Below are 15,120 nucleotides of genomic sequence, written 5' to 3' on the forward strand. Positions count from 1 at the left end.
TTTTCCACAACAACTGCATTGTTTGATTACATGTGCTGTAGGTTGTTTTACAAATCCAGGTTCTTTCTTCTGACTAGTGAGGATCAATCATGCAATTGTCACTCTGTGCCCCAGAATATCTGACTTCTTAGCTTCCGCCTTCCCTGAGCACCTCTGGAAAGGAAATAGGCCACAACAGGAGAGCTGGAATGTTTCTGCTCAGGAGATCTTCGTGTCACTGGCTCTTTTCAGAAAACAGAAGAGATTAAGCCATGTCTGTGCCACAGGGCTGAGCTGCTTTTCCTCTTGGCACGTTTGAAGAATTTCTCAATACCCTCCCTCCTCAACCCTCCCAGCACCCCCCCCCTCCAACCTTTACACCTTCCCAACATTAGGGAAAGGCAGGAAGTTTTCCCCGTGGGTTTTGCTTTATGACGACATGACCTGCTGGGGCAGATTAATGAATGGGGGAAAACCCCACAAGAGACACGCCTTCTGGTGTGCATTCCCAATATTTTGCTATAAGTACGACTGCTAGAAGAACAGGACAGCACTCTCAGGACCTTGAGTACCAGTACTGAGCAGGTCTAACTTGGAGCTGAACATGGTGAGATGCAGTAGCCAGAGTCTGGTCCTGATTGCCTTCGCTTCAGTGTTGCTATTCCAGCTTTTCAGTGGAGCAGAAGGTAAGCGTTAGCCTTCATGCTAGCACAGGAGGAGTGATCATTTTCCTCTTTCTCCAAACCTTGAGCTCATCCGAGGGTCCCCAATGCTGGAAGCCTCAGGAAATGTTTGAGAGATAGTGGCGGGGGTAGTGAGTGGAGAAGGGAGAGGTTTCTCCTGTCCATCACCCATCATCTCTGCTGTGCCTTCCAGGACATTTGCTGGGTGGTGGGCTGTCAGAGGCCCCCTCATCTTGGCTATTTTTGCATTTCTGGGAGTGGTGTAGCTCTGCTTAACACTACTAAGATAGGAAAGGCTTCGGAAGTGTAGGGAAAATTTCCACTTCCCTCAGCCTCTTCACCTCACAGCTAAATTATGTCAGTGAAGCTCGAAACTTGTCCTTCTGATAGAGATTACGGTGCCTGATTCCTTTTATCTTCCCAAGACCCTGGGGACAATGCTCTCTAACTCTGAGATAACATCTATTCCAGACCTTACAAGCAGGTTGTAGTTTAACTCAGGGGAGTGTCCAAAGGTGGCTTTGTGACTGAGAGAGGTCATGACTTCTTATGACAGGTGCATGTTGAAAAGGCATGCTGCAATTTCTGAAACACAGTTTAAAGCTCTCATCAACTAACATTACATTTTCTAAGTGTTTATAGCTCTGGAGAAAGAAAGAATACATTTTCTTTGTAACTTCTTTGTGGTTTCTATAAATTATATTTTCTTCCACCATCTCACTTATTACTCTGTAGCCAGTGAACTGATTAGCCTATGTTGATTTCTTCTTGCTTTCTGCACCTGGAAATCTTACTTAGAAAGTTTTATTTTTTAATGTTTTAATTTTATTGTTTGAATTACTGCGATAAGCTGAAAGGAAATAGTTTGTTTCGTACTAAAGATGCTCTGCCCTCCAGAAGTCATTGATTTCTACACCATAAGATTGAACCAAAATGTCTCAACATACCATCACAAAGGACATCAAAAAACTGTGTGAAATTGGATCTCTAAGATCCAAAGCAAGTTTCAAAGACATTAAAATTCTTCTGCTAAAGAGATTATATGCCATATTAATCAGATCCATTAGGTTGTGTGTGTGTGTGTGTGTGTGTGTGTGTGTGCATGCGTGTGTGTGTGTGCCAGTCCTAGGGCTTGAACTCAGGATCTGGGCACTGTCCCTGAGCGTTTATGCTCAAGGATAGCACTTTGCCACTTGAGCCGTAGCTCCCCTTTCTGCTTTGTATAGCTGCCTTTAACGTTGGAGATAGGAGTCTCACAGACTTTCCTGCTCAAGTTGACTTTGAACCATGATCCTCAGATCTCAGCCTCTTGAATAGCTAGATTACAGGTGTGAGCCACTGGCTTCTTTCTTTCTTTTTACAACAACTTTAGGTAGTTGCATAATACCAATTGCTGGAGAACCTCATTCATTCATAAATGTTTTTTTATTTCCTTTTTAGCGGCAAGTAACTTTGACTGCTGTCTACAATATACGAAGTACCCCCTGTCTTTTAGGCTTATTGTGGGCTTCACACAGCAGTTGGCTGATGAGGCTTGTGACATCAATGCCATCATGTAAGTTCTTTATTGATTTTAATTCTATCAAGAATTTAAGATATCCAACTCTTTGCTTTGGGGGGAAATTTAAGAAAAACGATAGTTAGATTATCAAAGATAGCTTTATCTAACTCCCACCTCAAATTTGAATGGCTTTATTTCATTCCTAGCTCAAAGTTTACTTTAGATAAGACTGAAATAAGACAAAAGCTTAGGTTTTTAAGAAGAATATGGTGTAGGGTAGAAAAACTTACAAGCTCTTAATATGGAACATTATAGAAGGCATACATCTTGAGCAACTGAAAAATAGTTGTAGTTGTAAGTAAAACTCTCAAGTTAATTGTATTGTCATGTATAAGATTTTTGTTTTGTATAAGGCACTGTGTTTTGGAATTATGTAGTTATCGCTCAGATCCATACTAATTTTATGCAAAAGCCAGAAGTGAAATTAACTAACAATCCTAGTCATTATCTCCCTTCCATTGTCCAGTTATGGCTACAGAGCGGCAACAGCCAAGGAAACATTTTTCCTTTATTGTATCAAGCTTGACCATCAATCAGTATGAGCTGTTAGTTCATCACATCTTTGTAGCACAACTGCTTTGCATGCAGCACAATCAATGGGAACAGAAAATTTCTACTGAATATTTACCAAAAACGAAAGTTAAAGTTTAACACCCATCAACATTTTTGTGTTTTACAGCTTTCACACAAAAAGGAGATTGGTGTGTGCAGATCCAAAGCAGCCTTGGGTGAAGAAGGCTGTCCGTATCCTTAGGTATATATCACTGAAAGTCAACCTCTTTTCTCCAATCAGCAGGGAATGATGAGCATGAGGAGAGTGGGTCACAGGGCACCAGGAAGTCTGCAGCCTAAGTACTGTGATATTTTCAAGGGGAACTTTGGGTTTGACCATGTTTTGCCCTTGTAGAATATATCACCATCATCATCACCATCATCATTGATTAGTGTTTTATTTTCGCCTGGTGTACGAGATCCTCCTGGGCATTTGGTAGTCACAAGATACTTAATTCTTTGTACAAAGATGCACCTATTTATCTAATTTATGAACAGCCTTCCATGTGGTTGTTTGTTGAACATTGAACAATAATCACTAGTTAAGTAGAGCTCCAGGGTTCCGATTGATACTGAGGATAACAGAGAGTAAAATTTTATCACTAGATGGCACCTAACCCCAATGGGCAGTCATAGACACTTGGAAATACAAGATAAGTGTTCCCATCATCTTTCTGTCATCTAGTATCTTAGTTATGTTGGAAAAGGTCATTTCTCTCTACCCCTCAGTTTTTGCCTATGGAATCTTCGGTGAGATTAAGGTAGCAAAGTCATGTCTATCAGGCAGTCTCTTTCTTCACTTAGCCTCTTCATTTTTTTGTCTTTACAGCCAAAGAGTCAAGAAGATGTGAGAAAAAACATCTGCTGTTCTGGGACGGAATTGGATAGAGCCCAAGGACAGGAAGACCACGCCGGGGGTGTAGAGGCTTAGTTTCAGCTCTTTCTGCCCTTATCTGTGCCTGGATGGGCTTGTCCAGTTTTTGAGGTTGATCATATTGCATCATAGGGTGCTTTGTTAAAGCATCATGTTAGAGTCAAGCTGTATTTTATGTAAGTTATTTATAATGTAGGTTTGCTATGGTTAGCTATTTAACACTGATTTCCTATAAGCTTTGTGGCTTCGTGAAATGTAACGTTACATTTGGGTAAATAAGATTCTATGGCCTTCTTCAAAGCAATAAGCTATTTTTTTAAACTATTTAACTTGCTTCTGTGTATGTGACTTTTGTTTCCTAAAGTGTTGTGATAAGCTTATGAGATGAAAAATTATCCTAAAGATAAATATTGAAAATAAAAGAAAGCAAAAAAAAAACCCTACTTGCTGAGTCAGATGTAATTTTTGTGATAGGTGTTGAATGCTTTCTGAAGAATAGCAGTCCTCATTGAGTTCTGCCTGGCTATTCTCGTTACTCCTGTCCCTTATCTTCCCGGACTTGATTCTTGAATTGTAACGTCCTTTATAAAATCAAAGTCACCCAAGCATACAGTGATATAAAAAAGTATAAGGTGTGACTATAGGAATAAGTAAATAGTTATAAAATATTTGGAGAAATCATTTATTCCATCGTCCTATTACCAGACATAATGCTAGGGAAAGTCATATCAAGACCTCCTGAATCTTTAAGCCATTTCCAAAAGGAAAATAACTATGTAAATGGATTGGCTTGGTAATCAGAGGGAAGACCCAGAAATAAGATAAAGGATCTTGAACCAGTGCAGTTTTCATGTTTATTCCCAGTGCTCACAGAATGCTTCAGCAGGACCTTGGGCTTGGTCTGCCTCCGTTTCTACAGACCATGAAGTATCACTGCAGACAGGCCTGCTGACAAAATGAAACAAACCCAGATACCTCCATTTGCATAAGCAGGGTAGAAGTTGGTCATTCGATGAACAGCCATAAATGAGTAATGGCACAAGATTCTGTAGATTCATCAGGGAAAGCATGCTCGACATCCTGTTTGTTTCTTCAGCAGACATAGGTTTAGTTTTATTATGTGTCAGGCACTATGCCAGATGCTTGAAGGATTAAGACTCGATAGCTTGCTCACAGATAATTAGGGTTAAGCAAGAGGGCAAGGAGGAGGAAGGACTGGCAAGCACCCCAGAGATTACAGCACACTGTGGCAAACTCTTGAATGAAGGGAATCCTGGCATGCAGTGGAGATCACTAGGGAGGACTTCCGGAGGAGTCAAATACTCAGTTTACTCATCTGAAAACAGCAAATATTCTGTGTTCTTGAAGTGGTTTCACATGGCTCAGGCCATTGTCTAAACTGAGGTATGACGGACTCGCGGGAGGGAGTCTAATTGGAGAAGGGGCAGTGGGGAGTGTCTGGAAATATCCAGGAGCATGTTTTACTTTCCACAGTATCTTAAGCTGAGGTATTAGAGGTATTCAGTAGGCAGAGATCAGAGGTACTAAATCTGCTGGAATGCATAGGGTAGTTCTGTACAATGGAGAATCGTCCTACCCCAGAGAGCAACCATGCCATCCCCGGACAATGGAGAATCGTCCTACCCCAGAGAGCAACCATGCCATCCCCGGACAATGGAGAATCGTCCTACCCCAGAGAGCAACCATGCCATCCCCGGACAATGGAGAATCGTCCTACCCCAGAGAGCAACCATGCCATCCCCGGACAATGGAGAATCGTCCTACCCCAGAGAGCAACCATGCCATCCCCGGATTGTGTGTGGGCAACGGAGGAGGTAGGGGAGCAGCTGCAGATTAAGTGGAAATGTTCCTTTAATTAAGTATAGTGGTTTGACACTTGAGCATGTAATTCTGAAGAACCCTTGCAAATACCAAAGCAGGTGTGATGTCTGCATCCCACAGAAAAGGGAAGGCAGGCGAAGGGGAAACAGAGGTACCAACTAGAATTGGAGAAACCTCACTTATCAGCCAAGGCTGAAGGAAAGGTAGCGAAGAGATGGCTTTGTGAATTCTGAGGCTGCTGACGTGTCATCAGTCACCCTTTCTCGGAAAATCACAGCCAAACAAAACTGCTATCAGGAGGCAGAAATCTGGCTTAGCGTGGGAGCCTCCACGAGGGGAAGTTTTGCAGAGTTGGAAAAAGAACATGTTTTTGTGGTAGAATCTGTGGGGATAAGGAAGACCTCTCACCGTTAGGTAAGTTTCTGTAGACTGAAAACTCCAGTCCAGAATGACATGGTATTCATCAGCCAGCTCCCAACTGTCAAGCACACATCAGAGTCACACGGGTAGATGGACGGGGTAAGACACTTACAGAGTCATATTGGAACCACAGCACTGGTTTGTTAAGCTCTGGTGCCTCATGTAGAGCCTCGCTGTGTCATTGGAATACATAATGCATCCGTTTTACTGGAGTAAACATGCTCAGATTAGCGATGATGCTGTAAATTCGATAACTCGTTTGCTTTTATTTTGGAAAATATACATCTCCCTATTTAGTTTTTTAAAATATAAATACCCCTTTTATTGCGAAGGCATGCGAGATAACAGAAGCTGTTTCAGAGGGGTGGGGTAGGAAATGGTTTTTAGGTGCGACAACCAGGCCCAGAGAATAGAAAGTGACCTGGGACAAAGTTTCTCGGAGGAAGCAGGTGTGATACCTGTCAGTCTTCTCTCTGCTATGAGTCTAACCTGTCTGGTTTTTAACTTAGGCATACTTTACATGCACAGATGCATATGTTATGGATACAGCTTGGTTCACAGTTACATATGAACATGGGTAGCAACTCTGTCCCCTTAAAGATAGTAAATGTTTTCTGCATACCAGAAACCTCCTTCCTGCCTTTGTCCATCTGTGCATTGCCTATTTGACAGTGAGTTAGCTTGCTTCTTCTTGATTTTATATGCATGGATGTGCATAGAATATGCCCTTTGGTATCTGCCTTATTTTAATAGAGTCTACTGTCCTTTAATTTGTTTTAACTATGTGTGTTGTTTATGAGCTCATGTTGATGCTTAGATTCCAGCAGTAGTGCCAGTGAGTGAGAGAGATAAAGCCCCATCAGACCTCTTTCAGTCCTTTCGATCTGTACAGTGTTCCTGAGAAATCAGAAAACCCCTAATTTATGATCAGAGTCGTCTCATCTCCCAGAATCACTATGTGATGGCCTGAATGTTTTTGAGCTCTCCAGTGACGTTTCCCAAAAGTCTCTTGAAAGCCCAACCATGTCTGGCCATAGTAGTATCCCCTGTATGTGATTCACTTGCTGTATTCTTACAACCGTCTCTCAGTTCTGCAGAGCTTCCCATGCATGCCAGCATCCACTGAGAGATAAAGGAACATAAGGAGGGGCGGTGATCTTTGGCATGTGGTAGGCCATTGATGACATCAGGTCACCAGGTGTTAGAATCCCAGTGATGGTGGGTTGAAGTATGAATGACAACAAGTGGTTTGGCAATGAAGGTAGGAGGGGACAAAACATAGAGAATAAGGAGAGAAAGATGGAGACAGACAGACAGAAAGGTGTATATACATACTACATAAGAATGGATGGATGGATGGATGATGGATGGATGGATGGATGGATGGGCAGACATGTAAATTATTTTTCTGGGTCAGAGGGAAGCTTGATGGGGAGACGAGCCCACAGTAGGAAAAGCATTGTGCTGCAAAGTTGAGTATAAACTCATGTCAGAAATAGGAGACTAAAAAGTTTCAAGGCGTTTTTGTTTTAAATGTCAGCCAGATGGTAAGAGAATCCACATGCTCCAAAACCATTGCTGGGAGAGACGTGGGGACGGGGAAAGGCCAGCAGAGACACAGGAGGGGGTTCCCACCGCTGGCGCTGCTGGGAGAGGAGGGGGAGGATCCCTTTGTCTGCAGAAGAGCCACAGGAGGCCGTGTTCCGGGCATAGGCACAAGTCCTAGAGGAGGCAGGAAGATGGAGGAGGAGATGAAAAGGCAGGAGAGCTGCTTTGTAATGGAAAAGGGCTGTCAGAGAAGGACCCAAGAAGACAGCAATGCAGGTTTGAGTGGAAGCATAAAACAGACATTGTGGAATGCATGATTTTGTTGGCAATTATGCCATCACTGATATGTAAAGTGTAATGCATTTAAACATACAGTTGGCAACCTTGCTGGTATACGATCTCATTTAAACACAAAACAACACTGCCTTTGTTTTTGGATTAAAGAAACTGAGACCGAAAGGCATTAAAATGGAACCAACCCAGATGGCCCTCAGTAGATGAATGGATCAAGAAAATGTGGTATATATACACATATATATTCTATGCCTCCATCAGAAAGAATAACATTGCCCTATTTGTTAGGAAATGGAAAGACTTGGAAAAAATTATATTAAGTGAAGTAAGCCAGGCCCAAAGAAACATAGGTCCCATGGTTTCCCTTATTTGCAATAACTAGTATATGTCTGAGTCAAGCAGACAAGGTCACATAAGTTGATGTTAGGTGAAATGAATCCCAAAATAAAGATTCAAATGTTTTTTCTTTGATGAGATTTTTTCTAACATATTTATAAGATGATTTCTTTGTTTCTTTATATGTCCCTTCCCCACAGTATAACCCCTGCTTTCACTGTATTTGATGTTGGTATAATTTGTGGAGGGGAAGGGGAAAAACAAATCGTTTAACTAGGGATACAGGTGGACCCATTGCAACAATGAGACATACAAGTCGTTATGTCGAAAAACGAACTTTACAACTTTGGCAGGGGTGGGGGTGGGTGGGAGATGAGAAGGGATGGGAAGGGTAAACAAAGGAGGAGGCTACAATGCTTGATAAGAAATGTACTCATTGTCTTGCCCATGTAATTGTAAACCCTCTGTATGGTATAGAACTTATAGAAGGCCATCCAGTCTTTAGTGGTACCATGGAATTAGCTGATCTCCAGGCAACCACCAGGCCTCTGATGGGAGAAGCCTTGTGCTCTCCAGAGCTCCTGATGCGGACTCTGTGGTATTTGTGGTCATGTGTATGCTGTGTGTATTATAAAAAGTATGAAAAATTTTATAATTTTTTACTTTCATATTACAGTCTCTTTAACTAGATATATATTGATTGTACACAATACTGGGTTTCACTTTGATATTTCTTACATGTATATAATATGCTTTGATCATACCTACCATCCACTTCCCTCATAACCTCTTGTCTCCTTCCTCTTCCAAAATAGTCCCCCTTCTACTTTCATGTCTTAAAAAATCTTGGTTTGGGGCTAGGAAGGTGGCTCAGTGGTAGAGTGCTTGCCTTGCATGCATGAGGCCCTGGTTTGATTCCTCAGCACCATATAAGCAGAAAAAAGCCAGAAGTGGCGCTGTGGCTCAAGTGGTAGTGGGCTAGCCTGGAGCTGAAGAGCTGAGGGAGAGCGCCCAGGCCCAGAGTTCAAGCCCCACGACCAACACACAAGAAAAAAGTCTTGGTTTTGTGCATGAGAGAAAATGCACTTTTTTTTCTGCAAATGCACTTATTTTATTTCTGAAAATGCACTTATTTTATTTCTAAGGCTGACTTATTTTGCTTGACCTCCAGTTTTATTCATTTTCTTCCAACTGATATAATATATATTTCTTTGTGGCTGAATAAAACTCTATTGTGTCTATATACCATATTTTGTCTATCCATTCATCCATTGATGGCCATATAGACTGATTCTATTGGCCACTATAAATAGTGATGCAACAGACATGAGTATTCTCAGGTCTATGCTGCATGCTGACTTACATTGCTTTGGGTATATGCTCAGCAGTGATATAGTAGATTATACAGTAGTTTTTTTTTTCTTTTTAAAGAAATTCTACACTGATTTCCATTGTGCGTCTACTAATTTATACCCCAGCAGAACTGTATAAGAGTTTTTTTCCCCCAATGCATCCTTGCCAGAAATCGTTGTTATTTTCTTGGTAATGGCATTTATTCTGATTGTGGTGAGTTAGAATTATTAATGTAGTTTTGATTTACATTTCCCAGATGACTAAAGATCTTAAATAGTTTTTCAAATATCTATTGGCCATTTGTACCTCTTTGGAGACCTATCTGTTCAATTCAGATGCTCATTATTTGCTCTCTTGGCATTTATTTGTGCATGTGTGTATTCACGTGTGCATGCACATGTGTGCACGTGTGTGTGTGTGTGTGTGTGTGTGTGTGTCTGTATCTTCTTCATATGTATCTATATTGCAGTTCCTGGAGCTTGAATTCTGGGCCTGAGTGCTGTCTCTGAGCTTTTGCACTAAAGGCTCCTGATCTACCATTTGAGCCACAGCTCCCCTTAGGGCGTTTGGTGATTAATTGGAGATAAGAAGCTCCTGGACTTTCTTGCCTGGGCTGGTTTCAAGTCTCAGTCCTCAGACCTCAGCCTCCTAGGTAGCTAGGATTATAGGATTATAGTGTCTAGCTCGTCTTATATTTTTAATCCACTATCAGCCCATTCTGTAGACTGTCTCTTCACTCTGATAATTGCTTCTGTTTCCATGCAGAAAAAAAATTTAATTTGATGTCATCCCATTTGTCAGTTCTTATTCCTTTATCTTGAGTTCGTGGAGTTTTATTCAGAAAATTCTCACCTATGCCTGGATCTCAGTTTTCCTCTGGTAGTTTCAAAGCTTCAGATTACATATTAGATCTTCAATCTACCAAGGACTTTTTTTTTAATAGGGTGGGAATCTTATTCCTCTGCATGCGGCCATCTAATTTTTATAGCACCATTTGTTAAAAAGGTTATTTTTTTCCAAGGTAGGTTTTTGTCTTCAGATTGTCTTTTTTGTTTCAAACATCATTTTCCTCAAGGAATAAATTTCTCTTCTGAGGTGGCTTCCTCTTTCTTAGCAATAACAGATATATCAGATTGCTGTGCTTTTCTTTCCTGTTAAATCTCTTCCTAATTTATTGAGTCAAAGTTATTTTATTCATTCATCCAATCAATCAAGAGATATGTACTGAGCACCAACTCCGTGCAAGATACAGTTTCAGTCACTGGGAATCAAGCAGAGATAAGCAACACACCGTAAGCACGTAAGTTGTTTAATGTAGCTGGGTACTCATTGCTTCCTACTACAGTCCTACCTACTCAGCAGTAGAGCTCTGAGAGTTAGCCTAAATAGATGAATACTAGAGATTCTTATTTCCAAATAACCAGTAAAAAAGCCAGAAATAGAGATCTGGTTCAAGTAGTAGAGAGGAAGCATTGAATGAGGGGTCAAGATACTGAGTTCAAAACCCCAAACCTGAAAAAAAATGTTGTCTAATGTGAAAGAAAAATAGATAGAGAGAGGGAACTGGGCTGACAAAAAAACCTTCCCTAATCTGCTTAAAGCCTTGTAGGAGCCAGCTTTCTTATCACTGTGACAGAATACTCGGGGAAAGTGATTGAAGGGAGGAAGGCTCTGTTTTGGCTCCCAATTTCAGAGGTTTTAGCCCATTATAGGGAGGAGATGGAAGTAAAGCAGAGTAGCTTACCTCATGGTGGTCAGGAAGGAGGGGAGAGGATGTTTGCACCAAGGGACTTTTTTCTTTCTTTCCCTTCTGTTCCCTCTGAGCCACTTTGTATTGGATGGTGACAGTCACATTCAGAGCAAGACCTTTCCCCTTAGCTAATTCTGGAAGTGCTTTCAGAGATACATCCTTTGCACTAATCTCAAGGGCATCTCTCAATCCAATCAAGGTCACAGTCAAGGTTAACCATCATAAGTCTGTCATAATTTACTTTGTTCCTCTCATAAATAGTGCTCATTTCTTTGGTTTTGGTAGATTAGGCAAATAGGACACAGATTACACCTGTCTGAGAGAACAGAAGTTCTGCAGGACCCTTGCACTTGGTGTGGCTTTACCTTGGTAGACCATCAATCAGAATCCCTAAAAGTTAAAAAAAAATATTGTTTGGGAGAGATTGCTTTTGCTTTGTGCCAGAACTGGGGCTTGAACCCAGTGACTCATACTCTAGATTAGCTTTTTTGCTCAAGGCTGATGCTCTATCACTTGAGCTACATGTCCACTTCTGATATTTTGTTAGTTAATTGGACCCAAGAATCACTCAGATTTGTCTACCCAGGCTGGCTTTTATCCTTAATCCTCAGCAACTCTTGAGTAGCTAGGATTACAGGCATTGGCTATCCAGCTCTTGGCTCCATTCTTTAATAATTAAAAACAAGGTATTTTTTTAAAGGAGAGAATTTATAAAAGGATAACATAGAGACATTTCCCCCACTTTTCCTCATGCAAATTGTTTTCTCCTACTAGTTTAATAACAAACATCTTAAGAGAATTGTATTAATTTTAAATTTGCCTAAACCCCAGGAGGTGGGGGAAAATGTTGGATTTAGAACTCTTCTGACCCAGGCAATAATGAGCTCAGTGCTTTTGACCCTCCAACCCAGGGAAAACTAGAACTGCTCATTTCTGAGTGGTGAAATCTAGAGGTACACTGCAGGGAGGATGGAGCTCAAAGACTACATAGCCCAGGAGAGCCAAAGGAGACCAAGCCTTTGGGGTTAAGTTCACATCTGTTCCTAAACTCACATATAATGTTCACCAAGAGTATCTCTTCTCCAGAGTCTTCAATTTCTTGTGTGTATTCTTCAGTGTTAGAATGGGTTTTTTTTTTAAATGCCTATATCATCCTGTTTTGTGGGCAGAAATATGCTTGTGAAGTGGAAATAGTCCTGGCAAAGCTTTGTTAACAAATGGAATGCCATACACCACCCAAATCAATTAGCAGCTCTTTTCCCCCCCTCACATCTCAAGGAAAAGGATCGCATGCTTGTGTTTCTATAAACACACAAAGGATGTCATTGTGTCCTTCCAGCTGGTCCTCTGAGGAGGGGAGATAGTAAACTCTGTTGCTTTGCTCTATCTTCCTGGCTTTGGCATTTTGTCCGATGTATTCAAGACAGAGGTTCCTAACAGGAAGGTCACACGGTGTCTGTCTCCTTTAATTATCTAAAATCTAGGCAATCGCCGCAGTTGACTCCCATCTTTCATCACCCTGCTCTGATGTCATCTAGCTGCAATCTTATCTGGTCCGGATGTTTCATTTCACTGGATGGGATGATTCCACTTGCTCAGTTTCTGACCTCAAGGCTCCTAGGCTAGGCCCTGCCTTCCCTGCCTGCCTCCCCCTGCTCTCCCATCTTGCTCAGCCCAGCTCTGACTTTGCCCCGGTCTGACCCGGCTTGCCCTCCTCCATGTCCTGCTGTGAAAGTCACTTGGACTTTCTCTAGATGGTGAATTGTGCCTGTACTTCAGTCAGTCTGGGCAGAAATGTCAGTTTGAGTGGAGAGAACTTTTCCATTTACAGTAAAGGGAGTAAAATTATTGTCCCCCTCCAAGCAAAATAAAACACTGTCACCAAACCCCTTAAGTCCCACATTATAACCTACATCCATTGAGAAGGATGAGGAAAGGCCTTTTTTCTTTTGACTCATAAAAGAACTGTCTTTAATAGAAATGTTAGAGAAGTTACTGGAAAGGTTGTGAGTTCCATCTGGGCCTTGCAGAAGGCATCTAAGAAACATAGATGGCAGATTAGTTGTTTTTAAAAATAGATCATGGAGCCAAGCAAAGTATACATTGTCAATGTAACAATCTGTTTTCATTCTCTCTAAGTTTTTTGTTCTGTTTTTTTTTGTTGTTGTTGTTGCTGTTGTGGTTTCTTGCAAATACGAAAATATCTCTTCTACCAGTGACTGACATTTTGAATTCTGACTTCTGCAGATTTTATTGTCTGTGTCAGACATAGCGTCTGATGTGGTTCTCTGACAACACATTGTAGCATTGTAGATGTCTGTTGAACAACGTCAACCTTGCTTTGTCATTTCCCTGCTCCTCACACTGTTGAGGGGAAACATCACCTTGTGTATCATAGCTCATTAATCTCAAGAGAGAAAAAACAGATTGGATCACATTCAGGGTTTTGAATACATTGCTCTATCTTGATAGTAGAGAGGAAAAAAGATATCTTTAAGTTGTCAGATGGAGAAATAAACATGGGTACCACAATGCACATGTATATATGTGCTGGTGAGTGTGTGCGCCCACAGGTGTGTACAGGTGTGTGCTGCAGGAGTTGGTCAGGAGGGTGGAGGAGGCTATGGAACCATTAGAGAAGTTCCCACCTTAGAAGGTAAGAGTCCAGCAAGCTACTGCAACAGTGTCTATCTAGATGTGAACTGGCCTGCTCTTCTCTGAAAATGGCTGCTTCTCTTCCCAGAAGTTCCTCCATTTTCCTTTCATCTGTTTGTTTCATGGTGCAATCTCAGGAAGCCCTTTAAGTTTTTTGATTCCTGCCTTTTCTTTCCACAGCTTGCTTCAATTTTGGGATGTCACATGAAATTTAACTCTCTCATTCACATCCTTGACGTTCTCATTCATATCCTTTTCCATTTACACCTTATTGAAAGCCAGTGCTTTCAGACTGTGCCTGGGGTTCAGAAGCCTTCATCTTCTTGATGGGTGAGCATCCTCCACTACTTGGGGTCTTGTGCTGTAGCAAATTAATCATCTTCTAAGCTGGCTGGGTCCATCATAGGCCAGTCAGAGCAAAAATTGCCCTGGAGTAAGTTAAACAGGCAAAGCTATCACAATAGGTTGGGGGCCAGTACTAAATCTGGGTCCAACTCTCCTGAAACCAATTGCAGAAGACTTTTGAAAAACTAGAGTTGGGTATGATGGCCACCTGGATTTGGTAATGGGCTGTACTAAAGGAAATCAGACCTTTTGTATCTTCAAGATAGGAAGAGTTTTGCAACTTGGAACATAGTATCTGCCCACTGAAGTTAGACAACCATTTTATTTTTATGATGATCCTATTTCAAAGACTAGCTTTCAGATTCTAGAGAGCCATTTATATGTTGTGTGACTCATGTTCTATACACCATTGTGCTCTCTTTCATGTAGAGTGTTGGATTGTCTCTCCTTTACTTTTTTTTTGGTCTTGTTGTGGGGCTTGAACTCAGGGCCTGGGTGCTGTCCCTGAGCTCTTTCACTTAAGATTAGAGCTCTACCACTTTGAGCCACAGTGCCACTTCCAGTTTTTGAGTGGTTAATTGGAGATAAGAGTCTCATAGACTTTCCTCCCTGCACTAGCTTTGAACATGATCCTTAGATCTCAGCTTCTTGAGTAGCTAGGATTACAAGCACCTGGCCTCCTTTTTGCATTTTTCTTTTTTTGTTTGACAGGATGAATATTCTTTTGCTATACATTTTTTATTGTGAAAACACCATACAGAGGGATTACAATTATATGAGCAAGGTAATGAGTACATTTCTTATCAAGCATTGTTGCCTCCTCCTTTGTTTCCCCTTACCCCTTCACCCTCTCCTTCCCCCGCCCCCGCCCAGGCACCAAAGTTGTAAAGTTTTTCGACACAACATCTTGTACATCTCATTGTTGCAA

At 41.4% G+C, this 15,120-nt stretch overlaps 1 protein-coding gene across 1 annotated transcript; it reads left to right on the forward strand.

The window, feature by feature from the left end:
- Nucleotides 1–583: 583 nt before the first annotated feature.
- Nucleotides 584–4,012, forward strand: Ccl20 (chemokine (C-C motif) ligand 20). The gene is made up of 4 exons (XM_013020025.1): nucleotides 584–665; nucleotides 2,103–2,217; nucleotides 2,903–2,977; nucleotides 3,605–4,012. Exons 1-4 carry the CDS (start codon nucleotides 584–586, stop codon nucleotides 3,624–3,626), a joined length of 294 nt encoding a protein of 97 aa, XP_012875479.1. The 3' UTR covers nucleotides 3,627–4,012.
- Nucleotides 4,013–15,120: the final 11,108 nt, after the last annotated feature.

Source organism: Dipodomys ordii, unplaced genomic scaffold (genome assembly GCF_000151885.1).
Source record: "Dipodomys ordii isolate 6190 unplaced genomic scaffold, Dord_2.0 Scaffold1, whole genome shotgun sequence".
Classification (NCBI taxonomy): domain Eukaryota; kingdom Metazoa; phylum Chordata; class Mammalia; order Rodentia; family Heteromyidae; genus Dipodomys; species Dipodomys ordii.

Coding starts and splice junctions, on each gene's coding strand:
- Ccl20 (XM_013020025.1), top strand. CDS start 584: ATGGTGAGATGCAGTAGCCAGAGTCTGGTCCTGATTGCCTTCGCTTCA. Junction 2,218..2,902: donor TGTGACATCAATGCCATCAT/GTAAGTTCTTTA, acceptor TGTGTTTTACAG/CTTTCACACAAAAAGGAGAT. Junction 2,978..3,604: donor AAGGCTGTCCGTATCCTTAG/GTATATATCACT, acceptor TTGTCTTTACAG/CCAAAGAGTCAAGAAGATGT.